Below are 23,214 nucleotides of genomic sequence, written 5' to 3' on the forward strand. Positions count from 1 at the left end.
TCAGTTTCACGTTTAATAAATATGTGGAACTACGAACACGCTGCATTTTGGTCCGATCCTTCAAACAACCGTGACAAGTCAGTATTGGTTAGCCGTGTTCTGACCCTCAGGTCTCCTAAGGTCAGTATTGGTTAGCCGTGTTCTGGCCCTTTCGTCTCCCAAGGTCAGTATTGGTTAGCCGTGTTCTGACCCTCAGGTCTCCCAAGGCCAGTATTGGTTAGCCGTGTTCTGGCCCTCAGGTCTCCTAAGGACAGCACCCACCCGTAGCACGCGCTCCAGCAGGTATATTTCACTGGTCACCCCCAAAGCCAATTCTTCCTTTGGCCGCCTTTCCTTCCAGTTCTCTGCTGCCAATGACTGGAACTAATTGCAGATATCACTGAAGCTGTAGACTCATATCTCCCTCACTAACTTTAAGCACCAGCTGTCAGAGCAGCTCACAGATCACTGCACCTGTACATAGCCCATCTGTAAATAGCCCATCCAACAACCTCATCCCAATACTGTATTTATTTATTTATTTATCTTGCTCCTTTGCACCCCAGTATCTCTACTTGCACATTCATCTTCTGCACATCTATCACTCCAGTGTTTAATTGCTATATTGTAATTATTTCGCCACTATGGCCTATTTATTGCCTTACCTCCCTAATCTTACCTAATTTTCACACTGTACATAGAATTTTCTATTCTGTTATTGACTGTACATTTGTTTACTCCATGTGTAACTCTGTGTTGTTGTTTTTGTCCAACTGCTTTGCTTTATCTTGACCAGGTCACAGTTGTAAATGAGAACTTGTTCTCAACTGGCCTACCTGGTTAAATAAAGGACTTGTTCTCAACTAGCCTACCTGGTTAAATAAAGGACTTGTTCTCAACTGGCCTACCTGGTTAAATAAAGGACTTGTTCTCAACTGGCCTACCTGGTTAAATAAAGGACTTGTTCTCAACTGGCCTACCTGGTTCAATAAAGAACTTGTTCTCAACTGGCCTACCTGGTTCAATAAAGAACTTGTTCTCAACTAGCCTACCTGGTTAAATAAAGGTGAAATAAAAGTAAATTTTAAAAACACCCCCATTCCATTATTTAACCCTACTGTTCCTCGTCCCATGCCAGACCAACGGTCTGAAAGGACATGTCACTCCCACTCAACAGCCCCTGCAGCTGTTCTGCAGTGAATCTTCACAATCCCAAGTCCTTGTCTGCTGCTGCCAATCCACCCTCTATTTTCTGTGACTTCTGATCCATTTCTGCAGAACAATTAACAACTATGGCTATAAATGCTAAAAAAAAGCCCAGCTTGCTGAAGCACATATTCTTCCCATCACTGTCTCTTGATCTCTGCCTACTCACAGGAATCCTCTCAGGACCCATCTTCATTTAACACGCTCTTCACTGCTTCGGAATACAACACTTTCTGTACTACTCTAACCCTGGCAACCTCAACCTGCCTCTCTCTCACCCAACATTTCAGTTTCATGGGCACCCCCACAGCTAAGACACACAATTTTCTCCACCGATACTAGACATTCCTTCGTCTCATGCCCTCCTGCACACTTCTCACATCTAGGACTCTCCCTCCTACACACTGCTGCAACATGCCCATAACACCTTGACACGTAAAACATTGTCATATTTTTGGAACATAAACTCTCCCGGGATAACTGACACTTCCTTCCTTCCTTGACCTTATCTGGTAACGACTCTGCATCAAAACTCAGCATGACAGATAATGTCTTCTCTGTTCCCCCAGCGGATCTACGGCTCAACAAGCAGCAAGCGTCACAGACCCTGGGGAATCTTCAATTTCAACTTCTCATCCTCAACACTTGATGCCACCCCCTATTATCACTCCTTTCAACGGTGCCCCGCTCCGGAGAGTAAAGCACGTCACTATTCTTTCCCCTAATCTCGTAATCCGGAGCTCCCTCTGGCCGGAGGAAACATAATAAATCATTGTGAGTCTACTCCAAGTTACCTCAATCAAATGTATTTATAAAGCCCTTCTTACATCAGCTGATGTCACAAAGTGCTGTACAGAAACCCAGCCTAAAACCCCCCAAACATCAAGCAATGCAGGATGTAGAAGCACGGTGGCTAGGAAAAACTCCCTAGGAAAAACTCCCTAGAAAGGCCAGAAAGTGAATGGCAGAAAGGCCTTTACCAACTCAACAGTCCCCAACTTCTCCTCCTCCCAACCTGACACCACATATAGATCAACCAAACAGCAAGCATCCATTCTCTCTACATATCCCACTCCCACTGGGCCAAAGTCCTCCTCATCATCTTTGAGAGGAAGCCTGAACTCGGCCAACCTCGCAGCAGGTACTTCACCCTCACTCTCAACAAGTTCCATCTCTGAACTACTGGAGCATGTGTCCCTGTTTTTACACTTGACTCCCACCTTCCTCACCTCACTACCTCCCTCTACATTCAACTTCTTCTCAGCAGTCATCACTGTACCTGCCACCCGGTTTAATTTCATCCTCACTCTCGTCCTGTTCCATTTCCTCCTCAAGCTCTTCCAAAAGTTCTCCATTACCATATTCACTCCTTCTTTTCTTGTCCATCATCTCGTTCTTCACCAGATCTTCCAGAAGGCCTGTGTAATCACCCACTCCATGTTTATTCATACTTTGAGGTTTTCCATCTGTTTTTCATCCGGAGATAGTGCCGGTAAATCCTGTTCAGGTGTAATAAGTTGTTTTTATAAAGATACATTATATGTTTTTACCTTTTCCTCACCTTTCTGGATTACTGACCTCTGCCTGCCCCTGACCTGACCTCTGCCTGCCCCTGACCTGTCCTATTGCCTGCCCCTGACCTGACCTCTGCCTGCCCCTGACCTGTCCTATTGCCTGCCCCTGACCTGACCTCTGCCTGCCCCTGACCTGTCCTATTGCCTGCCCTTACCTGTCCTATTTCCTGCCCCTGACCTGTCCTATTGCCTTCCCCTGACCTGTCCTATTGCCTGCCATTTACCTGTCCTATTTCCTGCCCCTGACCTGTCCTATTGCCTGCCCTTTACCTGTCCTATTGCCTGCCCCTGACCTGTCCTATTGCCTGCCCTTGACCTGTCCTATTGCCCTCCCTGTCCTGTCCTATTTCCTGCCCTTTACCTGTCCTATTGCCTGCCCTTGACCTGTCCTATTGCCTGCCCCTGACCTGTCCTATTGCCTGCCCCTGACCTGTCCTATTGCCTTCCCCTGACCTGACCTCTGCCTGCCCCTGACCTGTCATATTGCCTGCCCTTGACCTGTCCTATTGCCTGCCCCTGACCTGTCCTATTGCCTTCCCCTGACCTGTCCTATTGCCTGCCCTTTACCTGACCTCTGCCTGCCCCTGACCTGTCCTATTTCCTGCCTCTGACCTGTCCTATTGCATGCCCTTGACCTGTCCTATTGCCTGCCCCTGACCTGTCCTATTGCCTGCCCTTGACCTGTCCTATTGCCTGCCCCTGACCTGTCCTATTGCCTGCCCCTGACCTGTCCTATTTCCTGCCTCTGACCTGTCCTGTTACCTGCCCCTGACCTGTTATCTGCCCCTGACCTGTCCTATTGCCTGCCCCTGACCTGTCCTATTGCCTGCCCTTTACCTGACCTCTGCCTGCCCCTGACCTGTCCTATTTCCTGCCTCTGACCTGTCCTATTGCCTGCCCCTGACCTGTCCTATTGCCTGTCCTTTGACCTGTCCGAATGCCTGCCCCTGACCTGTCCTATTGCCTGCCCCTGACCTGTCCTATTGCCTGCCCATTACCTGTCCTATTGCCTGCCCTTGACCTGTCATATTGCCTGCCCCTGACCTGTCCTATTGCCTGCCCCTGACCTGTCCTATTGCCTGCCCCTGACCTGTCCTATTGCCTGTCTGCATCTGGGGCTTACCTTACACGTGATCGAAAGTGCTCCTAGAGTGCTGGGAACGTGAACCAAATCTGAATACAAGCTTTGGGTGGATAGGTAATGGCATGGCGAGAGAGATGGGGCTGTTTGGGAGGGAGTTTAGCCCCTCTGTGGTTCTTCCTGCTATCCCACCTTGGTTTCTCCCTCAGCCAGTGATAGATCTAGGGTTGCTTGAGAGGGTGAGAGATGTTGAGGAAGGAGTAGATTCAGTTGTAAGTGAACATTTTAAGAACACAATGCTATGCTTTCTTTAATATATTTACATTTACGTCATTTAGCAGACGCTCTTATCCAGAGCGACTTACAAATTGGTGCATTCACCTTATGATATCCAGTGGAACAACCACTTTACAATAGTGCATCTAAATCATTTAAGGGGGGGGGGGTTTAGAAGGATTACTATATCCTATCCCAGGTATTCCTTAAAGAGGTGGGGTTGCAGGTGTCTCCGGAAGGTGGTGATTGACTCCGCTGTCCTGGCGTCGTGAGGGAGCTTGTTCCACCATTGGGGTGCCAGAGCAGCGAACAGTTTTGACTGGGCTGAGCGGGAACTGTGCTTCCGCAGAGGTAGGGGGGCCAGCAGGCCAGCGGTGGATGAGCGCAGTGCCCTCGTTTGGGTGTAGGGACTGATCAGAGCCTGAAGGTACGGAGGTGCCGTTCCCCTCACAGCTCCGTAGGCAAGCACCATGGTCTTGTAGCAGATGCGAGCTTCAACTGGAAGCCAGTGGAGTGTGAAGAGGAGCGGGGTGACGTGAGAGAACTTGGGAAGGTTGAACACCAGACGGGCTGCGGCGTTCTGGATGAGTTGTAGGGGTTTAATGGCACAGGCAGGGAGCCCCGCCAACAGGGAGTTGCAGTAATCCAGACGGGAGATGACAAGTGCCTGGATTAGGACCTGCGCCGCTTCCTGTGTAAGGCAGGGTCATACTCTGCAAATGTTGTAGAGCATGAACCTACAGGATCGGGTCACCGCCTTGATGTTAGCGGAGAACGACAGGGTGTTGTCCAGGATCACGCCAAGGTTCTTAGCACTCTGGGAGGAGGACACAATGGAGTTGTCCACCATATTCACAGATGGATCTAAGGACCCTAAAGAAATGGAATAAATTAACTGAGCAAATCAGAAACCTTTCAATATATAAATTTAAACATTATTTTAAAACAATTTAAATATAATACACAGAAATGTTGTGGGATTACAGTAGATGAAGAATTCATATTTTTTAGATTGATTACTTATTGGTTTATTACGTTAGTATATCATGTATGTTTGTAATAGTGTGTTATATGTGAAATTGTGTTCGTATATAAATTGTATTTTAATATTTAAGGACTCTTGGAAGATTAGTCCAAATGGGGACTAAAAGAGATCCAAATCAAATCAAAACAGGGAGGACAGGAGCAGCTTTTAGTGTTTCCTGAGTTTAAGGACCCTAAAACAGGAAGGACAGGAGCAGCTTTTAGTGTTTCCTGAGTTTAAGGACCCTAAAACAGGGAGGACAGGAGCAGCTTTTAGTGTTTCCCGAGTTTGAGGTGGCAGTGACGAAAACAGCAATGGATCATTTATCTGTTTACACAATGGAGTTGTTGGCCGTACTCTTGGCTGCAGAGTGGGTGGAGGAGGTGAGGCCAGACAGGGTAGTCATCTGCTCTGACTCCTGTGCAGCACTGGTGAGCTTAAGTTCATTTATGTCTCAGAGCAGACGGGATGTATCGTATGAGGTTTTGCAGTGCTTGTAAAGAAGTGAAACAGATGGTGGGGTATTTGTGATGTTCCTCTGGGTACCAGCTCATGTGTATAGACTGTATTCTATACTATTCTACTGTATCTTAGTCTTTGCTGTTATGACATTGCTCGTCCATATATTATATATTCTTAATTCCATTCCTTTACTTAGATGTGTGTGTATTGGGTAGTTGTTGGGGAATTGTTAGATATTACTTGTTAGATATTACTGCACTGTCGGGAACTAGAAGCACAAGCATTTCGCTACACTCGCGTTAACATCTGCTGAACACGTGTATGTGATCAATAAAATTGGATTAGATTTGAGTAGAGGGGAATGAGGAGGTGGATCTTATTACCAAGCAGACTCTTAAAAATCCTAATGTGGACACGGAATTGTCAATCAGTAAAGCAGAAGCCAAAGGGTTAATAAGAACAAGTGGTTAAAAATAAGTGGCAAGAGATGTGGAATAGGGAGAGAAAGGGAAGACACCTGTATAAGATCCAGGAAAAGGTTTGGGGGGCAAGGAGGTCATCAGGCCGAGAGAGAAAGGAGGAAAGTGTAGCCACAAGGCTGAGACTGGGACACATGAGGCTGAGACTGGGAGATCACAAGGCTGAGACTGGGACATACGAGGCTGAGACTGGGACACACGAGGCTGAGACTGGGACCCACGAGGCTGAGACTGGGACCGACGAGGCTGAGACTGGGACCCACGAGGCTGAGACTGGGACACGAGGCTGAGACTGGGACATACGAGGCTGAGACTGGGAGATCACAAGGCTGAGACTGGGAGATCACAAGGCTGAGACTGGGAGATCACAAGGCTGAGACTAGGACACACGAGGCTGAGACTGGGACACACAAGGCTGAGACTGGGATACACAAGGCTGAGACTGGGATACACAAGGCTGAGACTGGGAGGACACAAGGCTGAGACTGGGAGGTCACAAGGCTGAGACTGGGAGATCACAAGGCTGAGACTGGGAGATCACAAGGCTGAGACTGGGACACACAAGGCTGAGACTGGGACACACAAGGCTGAGACTGGGATACACAAGGCTGAGACTAGGACACAAGGCTGAGACTGGGACACATGAGGCTGAGACTGGGATACACAAGGCTGAGACTGGGATACACAAGGCTGAGACTGGGACACAAGGCTGAGACTGGGACACACGAGGCTGAGACTGGGACACATGATGCTGAGACTGGGACACACGAGGCTGAGACTGGGACACACGAGGCTGAGACTGGGACACACAAGGCTGAGACTGGGACACGAGGCTGAGACTGGGACACACGAGGCTGAGACTGGGACACGAGGCTGAGACTGGGACACACGAGGCTGAGACTGGGACACACGAGGCTGAGACTGGGACACACAAGGCTGAGACTGGGACACACGAGGCTGAGACTGGGACACGAGGCTGAGACTGGGACACATGAGGCTGAGACTGGGATACACAAGGCTGAGACTGGGATACACAAGGCTGAGACTGGGACACAAGGCTGAGACTGGGACACACGAGGCTGAGACTGGGACACATGATGCTGAGACTGGGACACACGAGGCTGAGACTGGGACACACGAGGCTGAGACTGGGACACACAAGGCTGAGACTGGGACACGAGGCTGAGACTGGGACACACGAGGCTGAGACTGGGACACGAGGCTGAGACTGGGACACACGAGGCTGAGACTGGGACACACGAGGCTGAGACTGGGACACACAAGGCTGAGACTGGGACACACGAGGCTGAGACTGGGACACGAGGCTGAGACTGGGACACACGAGGCTGAGACTGGGACACACGAGGCTGAGACTGGGACACACGAGGCTGAGACTGGGACACACGAGGCTGATACTGGGACACACAAGGCTGAGACTGGGACACGAGGCTGAGACTGGGACTGGGACCCACGAGGCTGAGACTGGGACACACGAGGCTGAGACTGGGACACACGAGGCTGAGACTGGGACACACGAGGCTGAGACTGGGACACACGAGGCTGAGACTGGGACACACGAGGCTGAGACTGGGACACACGAGGCTGATACTGGGACACACAAGGCTGAGACTGGGACACGAGGCTGAGACTGGGACTGGGACCCACGAGGCTGAGACTGGGACACACGAGGCTGAGACTGGGACACACGAGGCTGAGACTGGGACACACGAGGCTGAGACTGGGACACACGAGGCTGAGACTGGGACACACGAGGCTGAGACTGGGACACACAAGGCTGAGACTGGGACTGGGACCCACGAGGCTGAGACTGGGACACACGAGGCTGAGACTGGGACCCACGAGGATGAGACTGGGACCCACGAGGCTGAGACTGGGATACACAAGGCTCAATAGTTCATTAAAATGTATGGGGAAACATCTGACTGGGAGGTGTGATCATTATCAGGAGGAGATGGAGACAGTGAAACCTGTTTTATTTCAGTGCCGGGAATATGCGACGGAAAGGGAGCGATTGTTATTAGATTTGAGGAGTAATAGGGTTGAAGAGTCAGGATTAAGTGGGGAAAATCTTCAGGGGTTGAAGTATTTCATTATGTATTTCGTTTCCTTAGGGACACAGGATTATCACGGTCACCTAATAATCTCCAGTTACCAATTGGCTCATTCATCCCCTTCCTCCCCTCATTGTAACTATTCCCCAGGTCGTTGCTGTAAATGAGAACAATGTTCTCAGTCAACTTACCTGGTAAAATAACGGATAAATAAATAAAATAAAAAATTAAACAATTATTGGGTAGGATTTAGACATTCATTGTTTCTGGTCCACACTCCAGTCCAATTGGTGGAGGTAATGCACTTTAAAGTTGGTTGCCAACCTGCCATATGAAATCCACAGAAGAAGAAAATAAACGTATTTGTGTCTTTGGTTTCAATGAGAACATATTCATTGATCTTTAGGACTTCAGTCACACTTTAGGGTTAGTTGTTGTTTATAATGGGAACATATATGTTGTGAAGTACTTGTTGCACGTAGGACATATTTTTGTTGCAACACACAGAGCCATCATGGAGGCGGAACGAATTTTACAATATCTGACCGAAGTTGAAGAGGCAGCAGAGGATGTCCTTGCAAACAAACAACAGGTAATGTTTGGTAATTAAAAAATACTTTGTACGAACAAGGTTACTGTCCATGATTGCTAGCTCGCAGGCTAATTAAATCGGTTGTAATTTGACCAAACGTTGGCTGGGAAGCTAGCTTGCTAGCGGATAGCTAACGAGCCATTGGACTCCCTAAAAACACACCACTTCGATACAAGGGACTTTCCCCCCCCCCATAATTTTCCTAACATACTACGAAAAAGTCGTAGCTGTATCGAATGGCGTTTTTTGGGAGGGGGAATCACCGGGACATGGTTGGGCTTTATGGAGCTGTCCACTATCGGCTCGGCTTGATATACACAGCCGGTTATACACTCGTGTTCCCCAGCGACCGTTTTGTACCATAGAGAATGATAGAGGCCTCTAGTGGTCCAAAGGCCAGGCTAGCATGGACAGGGGGCCATTGAGGGCTTCCACCATTTTAATGTAGTCAACTAGGGGAGAAATGGGGGGTAGCTGCAGCTCAATATGGCGACTTTTTTTTTGTATGGAAGAGTTCAGGGTTGCCAGGTGTAGCAAGAATTATAAGCACAATGAATTCCCAAAAGTCGACCTGAAAAAACGGCCACATGTATTTATTTATTTATTTTTTCAGCAAGAGTTTTTTTTGTTGTTGGGCGGGGTTCAATTATTTATTTTATTTATTTAACCTTTATTTAACTAGACAAGTCAGAACAAATTCTTATTTACGATGGCGTCCTATCCCGGCCAAGCCCTAATCTGGACAACGCTGGGCCAATTATGCGCCGCCCTATGGAACTCCCAATCATGGCCGGTTGTGATACAGCCTGGAATCGAACCAGGGTCTGTAGTGACGCCTCTAGCACTGAGATGCAGTGCCTTAGACCAGGAGCCCACTCAGGAGTTGCCACATTCTATCCAATAAACCCATTTTCCATAATGTTATGGAGCAAATTAATTTGTAAAGATGTCGGCTAAGAAGCAAAATAATTTTTATTGCTTAAGAATGTCTCAAGAGAAAATATAATTTGCCCTTATTAAACTCACCAAATCATTTTTCATCAATAGATGTCGATTTAACTTGTTTGACTGTTATGATTAAGCTATAAGGCCCAGGGAGATGTGATAGGCTATATAACCAATATACCACGGCTAAGTGCTGTTCTTAGGCCATGTACCACAAACCCCTGAGGTGCCTGATTGCTATGATAAACTGGTTACCAACAGTAAACAAAAAAAATGTTTTTGGCAATTCTCAGGCCGACTCTTTTCTCTGTGTACATCAATGATGTCGCTCTTGCTGCAGGTGATTCTCTGATCCACCTCTACGCAGACGACACCATTCTGTATACTTCTGGCCCTTCTTTGGACACTGTGTTAACAACCCTCCAGATGAGCTTCAATGCCATACAACTCTCCTTCCACGGCCTCCGACTGCTCTTAAATGCTAGTAAAACTAAATGCATGCACTTAAACCGATCGCTGCATGCACCCGCCCGCCCGTCCAGCATCACTACTCTGGACGGTTCTGACTTAGAATATGTGGACAACTACAAATACCTAGGTGTCTGGTTAGACTGTAAACTCTCCTTCCAGACTCATATTAAACATCTCCAATCCAAAGTTAAATCTAGAATCGGTTTCCTATTTCTCAACAAAGCATCCTTCACTCATGCTGCCAAACATACCCTCGTAAAACTGACCATCCTACCGATCCTCGACTTCTGCGATGTCATTTACAAAATAGCCTCCAATACCCTACTCAATAAACTGGATGCAGTCTATCACAGTGCCATCCGTTTTGTCACCAAAGCCCCATATACTACCCACCACTGCGACCTGTATGATCTCGTTGGCTGGCCCTCGCTACATATTCGTCGCCAAACCCACTGGCTCCAGGTCGTTTACAAGTCTCTGCTAGGTAAAGTCCCCCCTTATCTCAGCTCACTGGTCACCATAACAACACCCACTCGTAGCACGCGCTCCAGCAGGTATATCTCACTGGTCATCCCCAAAGCCAATTCCTCCTTTTGGCTGCCTTTCTTTCCAGTTCTCTGCTGCCAATGACTGGAACGAATTGCAAGAATCGCTGAAGCTGGAGACTTAGATTTCCCTCACTAACTTTAAGCATCAGCTGTCAGAGCAGCTCACAGATCACTGCAGCTGTACATAGCCCATCTGTAAATAGCCCATCCAACTACCTCATCCCCATACTGTATTTATTTACTTTTCTGCTCTTTTACACACCAGTATCTCTACTTGCACATCATCATCTTCTCATCTATCACTCCAGTGTTAATCTGCTAAATTGTAATTACTTTGCTACTATGGCCTATTTATTGCCTACCTCCTCACGCCATTTGCACACACTGTATATAGACTTAATTTTTTTCTATTGTGTTATTGACTGTATGTTTGTTTATTCCATGTGTAACTCTGTGTTGTTGTATGTGTCGCACTGCTTTGCTTTATCTTGGCCAGGTCGCAGTTGTAAATGAGAACTTGTTCTCAACTGGCCTACCTGGTAAAATCAAGGACTTGTTCTCAACTGGCCTACCTGGTTAAATAAAGGACTTGTTCTCAACAGGTCTACCTGGTTAAATAAAGGACTTGTTCTCAACAGGTCTACCTGGTTAAATAAAGGACTTGTTCTCAACAGGTCTACCTGGTTAAATAAAGGACTTGTTCTCAACAGGCCTACCTGGTTAAATAAAGGTGGAATAAAAATACCTGTGGAACACGGTCTGATATACCACAGCTTTCAACCAATCAGCATTCAGGGCTCAAACCACTCAGTTTATAATTGTAAATAAATCCTGTTTGTGCATATTGCATAACTATAGATAAATCCGACAGGAGAGTTTGAGTGATGAAAGTTGGACAGAGGATCTCAATCTCTGTCCAAGACACACTTGGACAAACTTCAAACAATGAATGTTAGGCTATTTTCTTGCAATTGTGGCATTTTTACAGTACCTGTCAAAAGTTTGGACACCTACTCATTCCAAGGTTTTTATTTTTACTATTTTCTACATTGTAGAATAATAGTGAAGACATCAACACATATGGAATCATGTAGTACCCAAAAAAGTGTTAAACAAATTAAAATATATTTGAGATTTTTCAAAGTAGCCACCCTTTGCCTTGATGACAGCTTTGCACACTCTTGGCATTCTCTCAACCAGCTTCATGAGGAATGCTTTTCCCAACAGACTTGAACGAGTTCCCACACATGCTGAGTACTTGTTGGCTGCTTTTCCTTCGCTCTTGTGGTCCATCTCATCCCAAACCATCTCAATTCCGGTTATATCTGGTGATTTTGGAGGTCTGCTTCAAAATATGTACAAACGGAGTACTCATTCGAGAAGTGTCCACCGTTCTCCATTTCGCATACTTTGATACTCTGACCCTCACGTGCTCCAGTTTGCGAGCACAGAGCACGGTAGAAATGTCAGTTTCATTGTGTACTTTTCCCCATAACAGAACGAGGGGAGTTCCTTTACTTGTAATTTCCACTGGCGCATTCCTCCATACCCTAGAACTGAGTCAAAAACCCTTTGTTTGATATGGTTTTTCCATAAGAAAAGTGGACATTAGAATGTAGTTTTGAGAGAATTTATCTAAAGCACTGTAGTGCTTTAAAACTGAAACTAAAATTACTAAAATCATTTTGTTTTGTCGCTGTTATCAGTTCTAGTGCATCTGGTAGAAACCATGTCAGATGTGCGTGCTGATCTGTCTCCGTGAATTGGCTTCCTGCTGCAGCACTCTCTCAACCAGTACTCTCAGCGCACACACACACACACGCACACACACACACCACTCTGCCCTTCCCCACCACTCACTCCCTCCCTCAGTAACAGTCTGGGAACTGCCTGATAGTCAGCAGCAGGTCACGGTAAAATATATTTATTTATTTTAAGAAAAATGCCATGGCAACGCGGTGCAATTTTGTAGGCCAACAATCTGCAACCAATATATTTTCACCCGCAACATCAATTTTCAATGTAGCCACATTTTTTTCTGGAAAAACCACGGAAATGGCAACCAAAGAAAAGTAGTGGGTGTGGAAGGAGTGGGTTTGGGGGGAAAAGCTGTTATAGTTTTAGACCGTTTTGATTGAGTTGTGTTTTGTCTTCAGTTTCTTACCACACAACTACCAGTGGTGGAAAAAGTGTGCAATTATCATTAAAGTAAATATACCTTTAATAGAAAATGGCTCAAGTAAAAGTGAAAGTCACTCAGTAAAATACTACTTGAGTAAAAGTCTAAAAGTATTATTATTCTTTTTTTTTGTTGATATACTTAAGTATCAAAAGTAAAAGTACGAATAATTAAAAATTCCTTATATTAAGCAAAGCAGACGGTACAATTCTTTTTTTTTTTTTTTTTTTTACAGATAGCCAGGGTCACACTCCAACACTCAGACATAATGTAAAAACAAGGCATTTGTGTTTAGTGAGTCCTCCAGATCAGAGGCGGTAGGGATGACTAGGGATGTTCTCTGTTTAGTGAGTCCTCCAGATCAGAGGCAGTAGGGATGACCAGGGATGTTCTCTGTTTAGTGAGTCCTCCAGATCAGAGGCGGTAGGGATGACCAGGGATGTTCTCTGTTTAGTGAGTCCTCCAGATCAGAGGCGGTAGGGATGACCAGGGATGTTCTCTGTTTAGTGAGTCCTCCAGATCAGAGGCGGTAGGGATGACCAGGGATGTTCTCTGTTTAGTGAGTCCTCCAGATCAGAGGCAGTAGGGATGACCAGGGATGTTCTCTGTTTAGTGAGTCCTCCAGATCAGAGGCAGTAGGGATGACCAGGGATGTTCTCTGTTTAGTGAGTCCTCCAGATCAGAGGCAGTAGGGATGACCAGGGATGTTCTCTGTTTAGTGAGTCCTCCAGATCAGAGGCAGTAGGGATGACCAGGGATGTTCTCTGTTTAGTGAGTCCTCCAGATCAGAGGCAGTAGGGATGACCAGGGATGTTCTCTGTTTAGTGAGTCCTCCAGATCAGAGGCAGTAGGGATGACCAGGGATGTTCTCTGTTTAGTGAGTCCTCCAGATCAGAGGTAGTAGGGATGACCAGGGATGTTCTCTGTTTAGTGAGTCCTCCAGATCAGAGGCAGTAGGGATGACCAGGGATGTTCTCTGTTTAGTGAGTCCTCCAGATCAGAGGCAGTAGGGATGACCAGGGATGTTCTCTGTTTAGTGAGTCCTCCAGATCAGAGGCAGTAGAGATGACCAGGGATGTTCTCTTGATAAGTGTGCGAATTGGACCATTTTCCTGTCCTGCTAAACATTCAAAATGATACAAGTACTATTGGTTTTCAGGTGTTTTATTTTTATTATAAGTACTGATGGTGGGTGAACTGTTGCTTCATGAGTTGTATGCATGTTAGGGGGCGGCAGCGTAGCCTAGTGGTTAGAGCGTTGGGTTAGTAACTGAAAGGTTGGCAAGTTCGAATCCCCGAGCTGACAAGGTACAAATCTGTCGTTCTGCCCCTGAACAAGGCAGTTAACCCACTGTTTCCCCGGGCGCCGAAGACATGGATGTGGATTAAGGCAGCCTCCCCTTACCTCTCTGATTCAGGGTTGGTTGGGTTAAATGCGGAAGACACATTTCAGTTGAAGGAATTCAGTTGTACAACTGACTAGGTATATGATTCATACTGTGGTACTCAATTGGCTACGAGGTAGTGAGACGATAATATTGGATAGGATTTATACCTTCCCTTTCTCTGGTCCACACTCCAGTCCAGTTGATGGCGCTAATGCACCTTAAAGTTGGTTGCCAACCACCATAAAAAACAAATCCACAGAATAAGACGACAAGGTAGATACTTCCAACTCCGGTTACTGGATAGTAGTGCTGTCAAGCGGGTGTGAAGGGCACTGTGTCTCGGTGTTGTGGCAGTTCAGCCCTCCACGTTGAGTAGTAGACTGTATGTGTCAAGGTGACATCTGGACGGTGATCAATATGAGTTATTTCTTGTGTAGGCTACTTGAAATAAAATCATGGGAGAGGGGGGGGGGGGAATTGGCACGTTAGCGAACGCCGGCGACACAGCCGTGGTATCACGGTCCTCTCTCATGTCAACATGTTCATACAATGCCGGTGCACACTGGTCGCCGGCTTATCGACTCGCCGTGCAGCCCAATCAGACACGCAAAACGGTATTGAGGCAACCAATCTGCCCAATTAGCTGATTCGTTTTCCATACACCCACTCGCCCATACCCCAGTCACCATATTGGCCTACAGCTACCCATACCCCAGTCACCATATTGGCCTACAGCTACCCATACCCCAGTCACCATGTTGGGGGACAGCTACCCATACTCCAGTCACCATGTTGGGGGACAGCTACCCATACCCCAGTCACCATATTGGCCTACAGCTGCCCATACTCCAGTCACCATATTGGCCTACAGCTACCCATACTCCAGTCACCATATTGGCCTACAGCTACCCATACTCCAGCCACCATATTGGGCTGCAGCTACCCATACTCCAGTCACCATATTGGGGGACAGCTACCCATACTCCAGTCACCATATTGGGCTGCAGCTACCCATACTCCAGTCACCATATTGGGCTGCAGCTACCCGTACTCCAGTCACCATATTGGGGGACAGCTACCCATACTCCAGTCACCATATTGGCCTACAGCTACCCATACTCCAGCCACCATATTGGGCTGCAGCTACCCATACTCCAGTCACCATGTTGGGGGACAGCTACCCATACTCCAGTCGCCATATTGGCCTGCAGCTACCCATACTCCAGTCACCATATTGGGGACAGCTACCCATACTCCAGTCGCCATATTGGGGGACAGCTACCCATACTCCAGTCACCATATTGGGGGACAGCTACCCATACTCCAGTCACCATATTGGGGGACAGCTACCCATACTCCAGTCACCATTTTGGGGGACAGCTACCCATACTCCAGTCACCATATTGGGCTGCAGCTACCCATACTCCAGTCACCATATTGGGCTGCAGCTACCCATGCTCCAGTCACCATATTGGGCTGCAGCTACCCATACTCCAGTCACCATATTGGGGGACAGCTACCCATACTCCAGTCACCATATTGGCCTACAGCTACCCATACTCCAGTCACCATATTGGGCTGCAGCTACCCATACTCCAGTCACCATGTTGGGGGACAGCTACCCATACTCCAGTCGCCATATTGGCCTGCAGCTACCCATACTCCAGTCACCATATTGGGGACAGCTACCCATACTCCAGTCGCCATATTGGGGGACAGCTACCCATACTCCAGTCACCATATTGGGGGACAGCTACCCATACTCCAGTCACCATATTGGGGGACAGCTACCCATACTCCAGTCACCATTTTGGGGGACAGCTACCCATACTCCAGTCACCATATTGGGCCGCAGCTACCCATGCTCCAGTCACCATATTGGGCTGCAGCTACCCATACTCCAGTCACCATATTGGGGGACAGCTACCCATACTCCAGTCACCATGTTGGGCTGCAGCTACCCATACTCCAGCCACCATGTTGGGCTGCAGCTACCCATACTCCAGCCACCATGTTGGCCTGCAGCTACCCATACTCCAGTCACCATATTGGGCTGCAGCTGCCCATACTCCAGTCACCATATTGGGCTGCAGCTGCCCATACTCCAGTCACCATATTGGCCTGCAGCTACCCATACTCCAGTCACCATATTGGGGGACAGCTACCCATACTCCAGTCACCATATTGGGCTGCAGCTACCCATACTCCAGTCACCATATTGGTGGACAGCTACCCATACTCCAGTCACCATATTGGTCTGCAGCTACCCGTACTCCAGTCACCATATTGGGGGACAGCTACCCATACTCCAGTCACCATATTGGCCTACAGCTACCCATACTCCAGCCACCATATTGGGCTGCAGCTACCCATACTCCAGTCACCATGTTGGGGGACAGCTACCCATACTCCAGTCGCCATATTGGCCTGCAGCTACCCATACTCCAGTCACCATATTGGGGACAGCTACCCATACTCCAGTCGCCATATTGGGGGACAGCTACCCATACTCCAGTCACCATATTGGCCTGCAGCTACCCATACTCCAGTCACCATATTGGCCTGCAGCTACCCATACTCCAGTCACCATATTGGGGGACAGCTACCCATACTCCAGTCACCATATTGGGGGACAGCTACCCATACTCCAGTCACCATATTGGGGGACAGCTACCCATACTCCAGTAACCATATTGGGGGACAGCTACCCATACTCCAGTCACCATATTGGGGGACAGCTACCCATACTCCAGTCACCATTTTGGGGGACAGCTACCCATACTCCAGTCACCATATTGGGCTGCAGCTACCCATGCTCCAGTCACCATATTGGGCTGCAGCTACCCATGCTCCAGTCACCATATTGGGCTGCAGCTACCCATACTCCAGTCACCATGTTGGGGGACAGCTACCCATACTCCAGTCACCATATTGGCCTGCAGCTACCCATACTCCAGTCACCATATTGGGCTGCAGCTACCCATACTCCAGTCACCATATTGGCCTGCAGCTGCCCATACTCCAGTCACCATATTGGCCTGCAGCCACCCATACTCCAGTCACCATATTGGCCTGCAGCTACCCATACTCCAGTCACCATATTGGGGGACAGCTACCCATACTCCAGTCACCATATTGGGCGCAGCTACCCATACTCCAGTCACCATATTGGGCCGCAGCTACCCATACTCCAGTCACCATATTGGCCTGCAGCTACCCATACTCCAGTCACCATATTGGTGGACAGCTACCCATACTCCAGTCACCATATTGGGCCGCAGCTACCCATACTCCAGTCACCATATTGGGCCGCAGCTACCCATACTCCAGTCACCATATTGGGCCGCAGCTACCCATACTCCAGTCACCATATTGGGCCGCAGCTACCCATACTCCAGTCACCATATTGGGCCGCAGCTACCCATACTCCAGTCACCATATTGGGCCGCAGCTACCCATACTCCAGTCACCATATTGGGCCGCAGCTACCCATACTCCAGTCACCATATTGGCCTGCAGCTACCCATACTCCAGTCACCATATTGGGGGACAGCTACCCATACTCCAGTCACCATATTGGGGGACAGCTACCCATACTCCAGTCACCATATTGGGGGACAGCTACCCTTACTCCAGTCACCATATTGGGCTGCAGCTACCCATACTCCAGTCACCATATTGGTGGACAGCTACCCATACTCCAGTCACCATATTGGGCTGCAGCTACCCATACTCCAGTCACCATATTGGCCTGCAGCTACCCATACTCCAGTCACCATGTTGGGGGACAGCTACCCATACTCCAGTCACCATATTGGCCTGCAGCTACCCATACTCCAGTCACCATATTGGCCTACAGCTACCTATACTCCAGTCACCATATTGGCCTACAGCTACCCATACTCCAGTCACCATATTGGGGGACAGCTACCCATACTCCAGTCACCATATTGGCCTGCAGCTACCCATACTCCAGTCACCATATTGGTGGACAGCTACCCATACTCCAGTCACCATATTGGCCTGCAGCTACCCATACTTGCAACTGGTTGGGACTTACAATTTCATTGGTTGATCCCTCCTGGTGAACCTGTTAGTCATGTCCAACCAGGTCATCAGGAGGGATCAGCCAATCGTGAAGAAGGGAAAAAAAATGACTACTTCAAAATGGAGATGCTGTAATGGCACAGATACAAAGATGAGTCCTCTATGTTTCGCACATAAGACATTCTCCATTCAGGCTGCAAAGGCTTACATTTTCTCCTTAACTAGATTTTAATGGCGAGAAGGCAGAAGAAAAAACCCGAACCGGTCTCCGGGGTAAACGAGTGTATTACCGGCTGTGCACATCAAGCCGCACAGCCGGCTATGGAGAACCATAAAGCTCACTATAGGCTTCCCAGGCTAGCGTGCGTCGCTAGCTAGCTCGTGTTTTTTTTTTTTTTTTTTTACTTTCCATTTTCCTCACATCCACTCAGTGTCACCATGTAATACAGTTAACACAACTACCGCTATGTTCATCTGGCTGTTTGTTAGATCGTGGATCTGGACACCAAGCGGAATATGAACAGGGAAGCGTTGAATGCTCTGAAACACGAGATGGCGTCGGAAGGTGGGTGCGGAATAATGAGAGTTTGGAGCTCTTATTCAAAGATGTATTAAACTCCAAAAGACACTTCCTCTTTTTGATACACTCAATTAAAAGTCACAGAGGCAGAGCTTTGGACAATGACGACATTTCATATTCTATTAATTCATATTAATTCTAAATAATTATTCATGCTCCATTTTCTCTGAGAAGAGACGTCTATTTTTAAATATGAATCACCGGTGATTTAAATCTCTTATTCTTTATTTTTTTTGTACATGCAGAAAAAGTGAAGGTTTGCTTTGGAAACATGTTCATCAAATTCCCCAAAGCGAAGACTAAAGAGATGATACAGAGAGGTAAGAGCTTGTTCACGCTCAGCTCTGTATGTCTGTTTAATGACTGTGAAGCAGGATGTCTGATCTCTCTCTGTAACGTCTTGTTTCCATCTGTCGTGTGTTGGCTTCTCTCTGACCAGACCAGCAGCAGCTAGACAATGAGATCAACAACCTTCGCCAAGCCCTTAAAGACAAACTCAACCGCCTCAATGAACTGCAAGGTGAAATCATTTACATAACGTCATCAACCATGCTTCCTTAAGGCTGTAGTGAACAGTACAGGGCCCCCCGGTTTCCCAGAAGCATCTGAAGGCTAAGTTAATTTCATCATTAGAACCACAGGATCCTATGGTTTTAATGATGCTCTTAGCCCCTTAACATGCTTTTGGAAAACCGGGCCCTGATCAGTAATGTATCTTTCAACAATGCAGATTACCTCCTTCAAAAATGCATAATGTTCGTCTGCATTACCTCCTTCAACAATGCCTAATGTTAGTCTGCATTACCTCCTTCAACAATGCCTAATGTTAGTCTGCATTACCTCCTTCAAAAATGCCTAATGTTCGTCCGCATTACCTCCTTCAACAATGCAGAATGTTAGTCTGCATTACCTCCTTCAAAAATGCATAATGTTCGTCGGCATTATCTCCTTCAACAATGCCTAATGTTAGACTGCATTATCTCCTTCAACAATGCATAGCCTGATGTTAGTATGCATGATGTCCTTCGACAATGCATATTTAGACTGCATTACCTTTTACAATGCATAGTTAGACTGCATTACCTTCTACAATGCATAGTTAGACGGCATTATCTCCAACAATGCATAGCCTGATGTTAGTATGCATTATCTCCTTCGACAATGCATAGTTAGACGGCATTATCTCCTTCGACAATGCATAGCCTGATGTTAGTATGCATTATCTCCTTCTACAATGCATAGTTAGACGGCATTACCTTGTGATGTGGATAGTGTTGTAAAGACTTGTGTTTTGTGTTTCCAGGGAAACCGGAGCTGACGGGATATAACCTGTCTCCTCTTTCCAACGTGGAGGTGAAGGCCATCAACCACCTGATAAAGAGATGAGGTTAGGGGTGTGACCCAATGGCGGCTGGTGGTAATTTATATTGGAGGCTCTGGAACGGAATTAATGGAACAATATCTCACACACATGGTTCCAGAAGGAACAACAGATCATAAACCCCACATGGACCCTCAACAGTGGGAGACTAAGATAGAAATGTTTTAGTCAAATATTATACAAAAAAATATAATATATATAGATATATGCGCAACATGTAAAGTGTTGGTCCCGTGTTTCATGAGCTGAAATAAAAGATCCCAGATATTTTCCATACGTACAAAAAAAAGCTTATTTCTTGCAAATTGTGTGCGCAAATTCTTTACATATTTTTACATTTTAGTCATTTTGCCGACGCTCTTATCCAGAGCGACTTACAGTAGTGAATGCATACATTTCATACATTTTTTTTTTTCTTTTTCCCCCCCCGTACTGGTCCCACGTGGGAATCGAACCCACAACCCTGGCATTGCTCTACCAACTGAGCCACACGGGACCACATCCCTGTTAGTGAGCATTTCTCCTTTGCCCAGATAATCCATCCACCTGACAGGTGTGTTTTTATATCAAGAAGCTGATTAAAACCTCTCTGGGCTAGGCGGGACGAAATCGTCCCAGCTACGCAACAGCCAGTGTAATCCCGTGGCGCGATTTTCAAATACCTTAGAAATGCTATTACTTCAATTTCTCAAACATATGACTATTTTACACCATTTTAAAGACAAGACTCTCGTTAATCTAACCACACTGTCCGATTTCAAAAAGGCTTTACAACGAAAGCAAAACATTAGATTATGTCAGCAGAGTACCCAGCCAGAAATAATCAGACACCCATTTTTCAAGCTAGCATATAATGTCACATAAACCCAGAAGACAGCTAAATGCAGCACGAACCTTTGATGATCTTCATCAGATGACACACCTAGGACATTATGTTATACAATACATGCATGTTTTGTTCAATCAAGTTCATATTTATATAAAAAACAGCTTTTACATTAGCATGTGACGTTCAGAACTAGCATACCCCCCGCAAACTTCCGGCGAATTCACTAAGAATTTACTAAATTACTCACGATAAACGTTCACAAAAAGCATAACAATTATTTTAAGAATTATAGATACAGAACTCCTTTGTGCAATCGAGGTGTCCGATTTTAAAATAGCTTTTCGGTGAAAGCACATTTTGCAATATTCTGAGTACATAGCCCGGCATCACAGGGCTAGCTATTTAGACACCCACCAAGTTTAGCCCTGACCAAACTCCGATTTACTATTAGAAAAGTTTGATTACCTTTGGTGTTCTTCGTCAGAATGCACTCCCAGGACTGCTACTTCAATAACAAATGTTGGTTTGGTCCAAAATAGTCCATCGTTATATCCAAATAGCGGCGTTTTGTTTGTGCGTTCAAGACACTATCCGAAGTGTAAATAAGGGTCACGAGCATGGCGCAATTCGTGACAAAAAAATTCTAAATATTCCATTACCGTACTTCGAAGCATGTCAACCGCTGTTTAAAATCCATTTTTATGCCATTTTTCTCGTAAAAAAGCGATAATATTCCGACCGGGAATCTGCGTTTAGGTAAAAAGACGAAAGAAAATAAAGCATGGGGTCGACTCGGGCACGAGCCTGAGTCTCACAGTACTGTAACCAGCCACTACACAAACGCGCTACTTTTTTTCAACCAGAGCCTGCAAAGCCACGATTCAGCTTTTTGCCGCCTTCTGAGAGCCCATGGGAGCCGTAGGAAGTGTCACGTAACAGCAGAGATCCTCTGTAATGGATAGAGATAATCAAGAAGGGCAAGAAATTGTCAGACAGGCCACTTCCTGCATGGAATCTTCTCAGGTTTTGGCCTGCCAAATGAGTTCTGTTATACTCACAGACATCATTCAAACAGTTTTAGAAACTTTAGGGTGTTTTCTATCCAAAGCCAATAATTATATGCATATTCTAGTTACTGGGCAGGAGTAGTAACCAGATTAAATCGGGTACGTTTTTTATCCAGCCGTGTCAATACTGCCCCCTAGCCCTAACAGGTTTTAAACAGCATGATCATTACACAGATGGATCAGAATACATGAGAGGAAAAATAAATGGATGAACTTATTCCAGAAAGATCCAGTGTAATATATTATTTTTAAAAAATTAAGCAAACTGGGTGGAATATGGGGAAAAATGCACCAATTTTTTATTTTTTTTTAATCTTCAGCATAGAAATGCTACCAAAAAGAATTGACTGAAACTTGTTACAAATGACAAAGTTACCCATAATTCACCAAACTACATTTTGAAAGAGGAAGAAAAGGTACTTTTAAGCATATGTTATCGTTTCAGTCTCCTCCATCTCCTTTTCTATTAATAATGTAAAATTAACATCTGTACAGAAAGACTCATGTGAAGGCCAAATTACAGAGGAACTTCTTGATGCAATTAAAGACTTAAAGGCTGGGAAAACTCCAGGGCTGGATGGAATACCAGAGGAGGTAAACCAAACTTTTGTTGATATACTCAGAGGACCTTTATTAGCATGTTTTAACCACTCCTATGTAAACGGTAGATTATCAGACACGCAACAAGAAGGTCTGATTTCGTTATTACTGAAACAGGATACAAATGGTAAATATAAAGATCCAGTCCATTTTAAAAAATTGAAGGCCCCTTACACTTCAGTGTTGGGAAGCAAAAATCCTATCAGAATGTATAGCGCATAGAATTGAAAAGGTATTGTTGGATATTATTCATTCTAATCACACAGGGTTTTTTTTACATGGACTTTACATTGAAAAATCTGGGAAATCAGGCCTGCTATTCATAGCTGACTTTTTGAAAAGGCTTTTGATAAAGTACGATTTGAAAAAAAAAATATATATATATGCCATAACCATTTGAAATTTTGGAGAATCTCTTATAAAAATAGATTAAA

At 46.2% G+C, this 23,214-nt stretch overlaps 1 protein-coding gene across 1 annotated transcript; it reads left to right on the plus strand.

The window, feature by feature from the left end:
- Nucleotides 1–8,500: 8,500 nt before the first annotated feature.
- On the plus strand, nt 8,501–20,556 carry pdrg1 (p53 and DNA-damage regulated 1). The gene is made up of 5 exons (XM_014168426.2): nt 8,501–8,745; nt 18,813–18,888; nt 19,149–19,223; nt 19,343–19,423; nt 20,207–20,556. Exons 1-5 carry the CDS (start codon nt 8,668–8,670, stop codon nt 20,287–20,289), a joined length of 393 nt encoding a protein of 130 aa, XP_014023901.1. The 5' UTR covers nt 8,501–8,667; the 3' UTR covers nt 20,290–20,556.
- The last annotated feature ends 2,658 nt before the right edge of the window (nt 20,557–23,214 follow it).

Source organism: Salmo salar, chromosome ssa22, assembly GCF_905237065.1.
Source record: "Salmo salar chromosome ssa22, Ssal_v3.1, whole genome shotgun sequence".
NCBI lineage: Eukaryota > Metazoa > Chordata > Actinopteri > Salmoniformes > Salmonidae > Salmo > Salmo salar.